The sequence below is a fragment of the Nanorana parkeri genome, unplaced genomic scaffold, assembly GCF_000935625.1.
Source record: "Nanorana parkeri isolate BGI_ZX_2015 unplaced genomic scaffold, ASM93562v1 scaffold316, whole genome shotgun sequence".
In the NCBI taxonomy this organism is placed as follows: Eukaryota; Metazoa; Chordata; class Amphibia; order Anura; family Dicroglossidae; genus Nanorana; species Nanorana parkeri.
The window spans coordinates 594,724-602,621 of record NW_017306584.1 but is presented as its reverse complement, the minus strand read 5'-3'; the positions used below and the strand labels follow the sequence as shown (position 1 = coordinate 602,621).

At 46.9% G+C, this 7,898-nt stretch overlaps 1 protein-coding gene across 1 annotated transcript in view; it reads right to left on the bottom strand.

Moving 5' to 3' along the window:
- KDM1A (lysine demethylase 1A) overlaps positions 1-1,615 on the bottom strand; it is a 33,344-nt gene extending 31,729 nt beyond the window's left edge. Inside the window, exon 1 of the mRNA XM_018558021.1 lies at positions 1,107-1,615. Coding sequence (XP_018413523.1) covers positions 1,107-1,412 — 306 coding nt within the window. The 5' untranslated portion in view covers positions 1,413-1,615. The remainder of the gene's footprint in view (positions 1-1,106) is intronic.
- Between the last annotated feature and the right edge of the window lie 6,283 nt (positions 1,616-7,898).

The following is a 7,898-nucleotide window of genomic DNA, read 5'->3' as shown; positions in this document are numbered from 1 at the left end:
CAGCCCCATGGGGGGGGGGGGGGTAGAGCAATCTATTCCTGGAGCCATCTCTGAACTGCTGTCATAGAAAAGCCTTCATTGTCTTTATAGGATGTGGAAGGCTCCATTATATCCACAAAAGGGATCCCTTAAAGTACGACACACTATGTATTTTTGGACCATTTCCATGCTTTAGTTTTGCCATTGACAAGAAGATGTGAGACTTGTGTAGGCCTGCGCCTTTGTTAGAGCAGCTCTCCCCTCTCCTATGGGCCCATTGTTCCCCCTACAGCAGATGGTGTACAATGAACTGCACAAAGCCAGGAAGTGAAGGGCACCACGGCTGCAGCAGTGCCATCACATCTACTACGCCTGTCTACAAGGGTTAGAAATGCTTTACACCGGGATCTATCGCTGGCCAGAGGACAAGTCAAAAATATGGGCACAATTCTGCCAACAGCCATATATCAACAAACAAAAGTGTTCATACATGACTTATGAGCCTGATCTACAAACACGGACAGTAAAGCACAGCAGTTGCCCATAGCAACCACACTCTGAAAGGTTATGGTGGACTACTATGAACCAGGTACTAGACTTTTTTCTGATCCTATTTAGCTGATATCCCCCCCAATTTTGGGGGGTTTTGCACCCCCTCTTACCTTGTTTTCTGGGTTATCCCCAATAAACATACTCACACACCCTGCAAATCCAGCTTTGTCCTACTGTAATCTGCCACAGTGCACACCAAGTCCTGTGCCGCCATCTTCTCTTACATTGGGTCCCTCTTCCTGGTTCTTACAGAAGCCTCTTGACGACGCACAGCACCGCATGCGCTTTTATGAAAGCTTATGAATAGCCTCTTTAAAATACTACTATTCCGCCATGTACAGCTACAACACCCAATGTGTTATGATGCTCCAGATCCAGCATCTGCATAGGGAAAGCTGCTGTCACTGCCCCCTGGAAATGACATGAAAGATTTTCCTGCACGCTGGAAATTCTCTCCGTGTTGATTGCCAATGGGCAGCTTTGTATGTATTGGGCAATGCATGGCCTGCTAGCAGGAAGCTCAATGGTGGAGCAGGGATCTCCTTGATCTCCCAGTACACTGATGAAGGTCTCACCTTGGCTCGTTTCCTGCGGCTGGTCCTGCGCCCCTCCGGGGTCTCCGGTAACCCCCCGGCCCCCCCTGCTCCCGCCATGATCCCGATTGCGGAGGGCGGGCCATGCTCGGCCCCGGGGGAGGCTCTCTCTTTCTTCCTGGGGGTCCTCTCTAGTGACGCCCCGGCGTCCGGAGAGGCCATGATCCCGGAGGAGGAGGAAGACGACGACGAGGATGATGAGGCCGAAGAAGGGACAGGAGGCTGAGACTCCGTGCCGTTCTCGCCGCCGCCGCCCCCGGTGGACTCTGGTTTCTTTGCAGCTAGCATTGGGTTTAGATGGCGGCTCTTGAGTAAGGAGGAGGGCCTGTGGGGTAGAGGTGGGCTCAGTGCGCCGATGATGGGTGGAGTAGTTGACACTGCGCTGCACACACCGGCGACCGAAGCTTTGTGTCTGCGAGGCTCGAGCACACGGCGGTCCGTAGCGGGAGCGCGCAGCCCAGTCTCAGACCCCGCCCCTCGGACGAACCGCCCATTCGCGCTATGTGCTGTTCCTCACCTGCAGTCTCCGCTGTCGGCGCCCCTCCCCTCAGGGTATCCTCCGCTGCACGTCACGTGATCGTAGGGCTTTAAAAGAAGAAGCTATGGAGCCGCTGTCTGAGACTGATTCACTTATAGTCTACCAGCATCCAAGGAGCTGTGCCATACTCGCCCATTATTCCCGGATTTGGCTCTGGACAATTGCTCTCTGATTAGCAGGGTTTACTAGATGTCTATTAAAGTGTATCAAACGGCAAAATGTGCTTTAGAGTGCAGAATGAGTAAACCTCGGTCAGGATTTATTTGCTCAAGCCATTTGGGAGCATTGAATGTACTTCCTGTCCTAGAAATACAACAGGAAGTGAGAGGGAATCCCCTCTAAGGGTCACCATACAAGTTACTATCTGACTGTTCAATCAACTTTAGATTTACCAAATGTAATATGAGGTCCTACTAAAGTATCCAATCAAGGAGACACCTGCACTACGTAGTTGTTGGTAGATGTAAAACTGTCCATATATTATACAATCTGATTGCCCAAAATCCGTTACAGCTATTAGTGCCTGTCTGATTGTATACCGATAGATTAGGTAGGTCCTCATATTACATAGTTTTGGTAAATCTAAAGTTGACAGTACATAGATTGTATTACCAGATTGTATGGTGACCCTAAAGGTGCCCATACACTGTACGAGAATCGCTGGAAATCCCGCGATCGTACGAGAATCGTACAGTGTATGGAAGGCGTGCGACCGTTTCTTCTGTACGGTCGCACGTCTTCTGTCGAACAAGCAGGCTTGAATCGTACGATTCTCGGCGGGTTAGTGGCCTGCTTGTTCGACAACTGCCGAACATCACTGCCACACTGCCCGTTTGCAGTGATCGGAAGCCCGCCCCTCACTGCGGTCATCGGAAGCCTGCCCGCTTTCGATGATCGCAAGTACGATCTGCCCGTCCAAGATGGGCAGATCGTACGAGCTTTCAATGAGCTTACGACCATCGCAAGACAAAGGTCTTGCGATGGTCGTAAGGTGTATGGGCACCTTAAAGATTGTAATGTATGTGGCAGTTAACGTACACTAACCATTTATTATACATTCTGATTGTGTAATCTCCTTTAGATCATCACATTTACTCTAGGCCTCATTCACACTGATAAGAGTCGGCCCGTACAGATCTGCGCGGCGTGCACGGCTGTATCGGGCCGCTCGTGGGAAGGACAGGTGATGTGTGTGATTGTCCTATGGGAGTACGCGGTCGTACGCTCACCAGAACTGCACATCCGTGCTGGTGCAGGTGTCTGTACTCATACGCAGACAGGATGGATCCTCTCTGCATCCGAGCACAGACAGCCACCACCGCACGGACGTGCAGTTCGGGTGAGCGTACCACGGCATACTCCCATAGAGAAGAACAGGCTGCTGCGTACAAATCACATGCAGCACCTGTGCCCCCCCGGGAACGGCCGTGCACGCCGCACAGATCTGTACGGTGCCGACTCTTATCAGTGTGAATGAGGCTTTATAGTTTATGTGCAGATCTAAATGTGCGTCTGATGTCAGGTAAAGCAACCTTACAAGTATAAAATAAAATGGTTCCTATTTAGCCCTATTAACCATTAGTTAACCGATATCAAGACTAATTAACCCCCTCCTCCCCTGAGCTAGTATTGTTCTGCATTATTTATTCCTTTAACACTAAAGATGAGTCTGCTTATATTTTGCCTCGTTCCCTTTCCCCCTCTCATCAACATGCTAATGACATTTTTAAAATAAAACCTATCTGTTTTCATGACATACCTTATTTTAGACCTAGCTGTGTCATCTCTGGGTCTCTGTGCTTCTCTGTATAATGCAGGCAGATCATGGCTGGTTGGGAGGGGTCGGCAGGCTGCTGTACATAACTTCCTGCTTCAGTACTGCTCTCAAAAGCCCCCAGTCCTGATGCAAGCAGTGGACTGGATCATGGGAGGAGTTGTCCAAATGTCAAAATTCCTGATGGGTGGATGTCAGTCTGAAGGAGTGGGAGTTCCCAGGTAGACTGTATTTGCATGCAGACTACCCTAGGTAACACCCACATGTGATACTGAGCCTCCATAAGTGAACGGAAATCTGATAAATGAAAGGGATGGACCAGGACAGTCAGGCTGTGGATTAAAGGCTAGATGATGCTGGAAATGTGTCAGCACAGCCAAGGCCGGATTTACTCTCTCTGTGACCCCAGGGCCGGTTTCATCAATCCCACCCCCCATCCCAATGGAGAATGGCAACCAGATGGCAGGGACGGCAGGGTTTTAATTTTTTCTTTACTATTTGTTTAATTTTTTTTTTCTTTTTTTTTAATTTCTATTTATTTTTTTACTTTTTTAAAACTTTTATTTGTCTTATTATCTTTTCCTTTATTATTTTTAAAAATTTACTATTGTAGCACTTTTTTATTATTATTTCATATTATTTTTCACTTAGTTTAAATTTTTTTAATCATTTTTAACTTTTCATAATTTTTTTTATTTCAAATTTTTTTTCCACTTAACTTTATTGCTATCACACAGGAGCTAACAAGCCCCTGTGTGATAGCATTTGGAGGTGACAGGTTCTCTTTATGGAACCTGTCACCTCCAAAACAGGAGTTCTAGCACAGCACCCCTGAAATTCCAGACCTTGGTATGAATTTGCTGTGTGTTGGATGCAGATCTCACTGGTGATATCACAGAAAGGGCACCTCCCTGATATGAGATGGGAACCTCCCTGAAATAAGGTTTTGCAGGTTGGGATGTCTGGGAAGTGAGCTGTGTGTTGTATACACTGATCTCACTGGTGATATGTATACTGGGAAGTGAGCTGTGTGTTGGATGCAGATCTCACTGGTGATATGTATACTGGGAGGTGAGCTGTGTGTGTTGGATGTAGATCTCACTGGTGATATGTATACTGGGAAGTGAGCTGTGTGTTGGATGTAGATGTCACTGGTGATATGTATACTGGGAAGTGAGCTGTGTGTGTTGGATGCAGCTCTCACTGGTGATATGTATACTGGGAAGTGAGCTGTGTGTGTTGGATGCAGCTCTCACTGGTCATATGGATACTGGGAAGTGAGCTGTGTGTGTTGGATGCAGATCTCACTGGTGATATGGATACTGGGAAGTGAGCTGTGTGTGTTGGATGCAGATCTCACTGGTGATATGGATACTGGGAAGTGAGCTGTGTGTGTTGGATGCAGATCTCACTGGTGATGGGCTTGGGCGTGTTCGCAAGCGCCTCGTGCAGAGCCCGCCAGGAAGCCGTCAGCGTGCAGGGTCAATCGCAGGCACTGAGACATTTCCTGATCTCTGCAGCTGCGACCGGGAACATGTCTCAGTGCCTGTGATTGGCTGCGGGTCGGCAAGCGCCGCGTGCAGAGCCCGCCAGGAAGCCGTCAGCGTGCAGGGTCAATCGCAGGCACTGAGACATTTCCTGATCTCTGCAGCTGCGACCGGGAACATGTCTCAGTGCCTGTGATTGGCCCTGCGCGTTGATGGCTTCTTGGCGGGCTCGGCACGAGGCGCTTGCGAACAACCCCGAGCCCATCACTACTGGTGATATGGATAGTGGGGAGTGAGCTGCGTGTTGGATGCAGCTCTCACTGGTGATATGTGTTTTGTATTCTAATATGCTAATGCTTCAGAAACAAGTGAACATGATCAAATAAATAAACATTTTGTTCTAATGGTAAAAAACAAAATCAGAAAAAGATAGTAGTTGGGGCGAACGAAGGATTACATAAGTAAAATAAAATATATATTTTGTAACCTTTAGGTTAGCTTCAGCATCTCTGTCGTAAAATAGTTACATTGTCATTGAGTGGTCCTGGCAGCTGTAGCCAACGCAATGTAAAATTTTATGTTTATATTTTAACAAGCACTGACAATGTCACAATTTGTTACCAGATCAAAACTGAAAGAGCTGCTGACACAGAAACCTCCGCTGTCGAACTGTAAGTGGCCGTGGCATTAGCACCCATGGATGACGTACACCCATGGAAGAACTCTTGAACATAAGACGAATGTTTATATGTTTAGAGTCCTAACAGGGTAAGTTAATTTTAAAAGTATACTGCACTTCTTTTTTGCCTTTCCTCCCAATTGACCTATTCGATAGCTGTCACTGGACCAGGTGTCCCCATTTAAAGATTTCCCATAACTTCCAGTTGTGGTGACAACTAGTGATGGGCTGAACACACCCGACTTGGTGACTCTAAAGGTGGCCATACACTCTACAACCATCGCAAGACTTTAGTCTTGCGATGGTTGTAAAGGGATTAAAAAAACGTACGATCTGCCCATCTTGGACAGGCAGATCGCACTCTCGATCATCGCAAGCCCGCCCTCCTGAGGGGCGGGCTTCCGATGACCGCAATGCTGAACGGGCAGTGTGCGCGTGCGCACACCGGCCCGTTCAGCATTTATCTTCCGAGCACCGTTCTAACCAGCCGAGAAACGTACGATTCCCGGCTGGGTTTCGAACATGCTGGTTCGACAGCAGACGTGCGACCGCATCGCCCTCCTGAGGGGCGGGCTTCCGATGACCGCAATGCTGAACGGGCAGTGTGCGCGTGCGCACACCGGCCCGTTCAGCATTTATCTTCCGAGCACCGTTCTAACCAGCCGAGAATCGTACGATTCCCGGCTGGTTTTCGAACATGCTGGTTCGACAGAAGACGTGCGCCCGTACAGTAGAAACGGTCGCACGTCTCCGTTCACACTGCTCGATTATCGTACGAAAACCCGATCGCATACGATTATCGTACGATAATCGTGCAGTGTATGGGCACCTTTACAAGAACTTTCGAACATAGAAAAATTAAAGTCTATGGGGCCAGAACTTAGAAAATCAAATGTCCCCATTTTGAAGGGTTATATGCAAGTTATTGGCCATAAAAGGGTATGGGGATCAGGGTACTGCCCTGAGGGACATGCATCAATGAAAAAAACACTTAAATAAATACCGTTTTTAAAGGAGCAGTGATTTTAATATTACCTAAAGTGAAACAATAAATATGAAAAATTTCTTTAAATATCGTGCCTGGGGGATCCCCTTAAACTGCCTGTAAAGTGACACATCTGTACGATGTATAGAACCTGCTGCAGCAAAACTGACATAAAGACAAAATGACATTTAAATTGCCGGTAATTGATTTCCCCTTAATCTTGTAAACAACTGCTCGGGGAGGCAGCCTGTATGAAGAGGCCACATTTTAGGACACTCGGAACAAGGTTGGAGATTTTCGGGATAAATTCTGGTGTCTCTTTTGCAGACGGATGAAAGTAACAACAGGTGCTTGAAAATTGGGCCTTTAGTGTTGGCGGTGCTTTCACTCCGTAACCCTTCAGAGTTATTCTTGACGAGTGCAGGATTGGACCTTGCTTTAAAAATTAAAATTATATATACCTGTCACATAGGTTTTGAAAAAATGGGCCTTTGGTGTTGGTGCCTCCACACTGTAACCCCTGTTAAGGTGCCCATACACCTTACAATTATCTGCAGATTTTCTGTGGTCAGATGGAAAAAGTGCAACAGATTGGCCCAGGTGGAAATTACTCCATCCACACAGTTAAGTGTAGATGGAAGAATCTGTTGCACCTTTTCCATCTGACCACAGAAAATCTGCAGATAATTGTAAGGTGTATGGCCAGCTTTACTCTTGATGAGTGCAGGAATATGCCCTGCTGTAAAAAATCTAATGATATGCACCTGTCACACACCTGTCTCCTTGTTGGCCTTTCAGACATGATGTGGGGTTTATTAGAGAATGTGGGATGGTAAATTGGTGCTTGGGTGCAATACTTTATCAAATGTGATGCTTGGTCCACTATAAGCTGTTGTACAATGGTTTTATTATGATTAAAATAACAAAACAAAAAAAAAACGTGAACACTTGGGACGCAGAAGGGGAAACAACAAGGAGGCAGCAAAAGAACCTGCTGCTAAAAAAAAAAGTAAAAAACAAAAAAAACGGTAACACTGGTGACGCAGAAGGAGGAACACCAGTGACGCCACTGACACACACAAAAAAAAGAGACCGTATATATACAGCACAGACAATAATGCTATATACAGTACAGAGTACTGTATATAGCACTAAAATGCTGTATAAAGAACTGACACCAGTTATCTTTCCCTACACTACACTACACTCTATCATTAACTTCAGCAACACACTACATAAGGCTGCAGTGTAAGCAGCTTTATATAGTGTGGGGCTGGGACTTAGCTATGAGCCATGATTGGGCAAAGACAT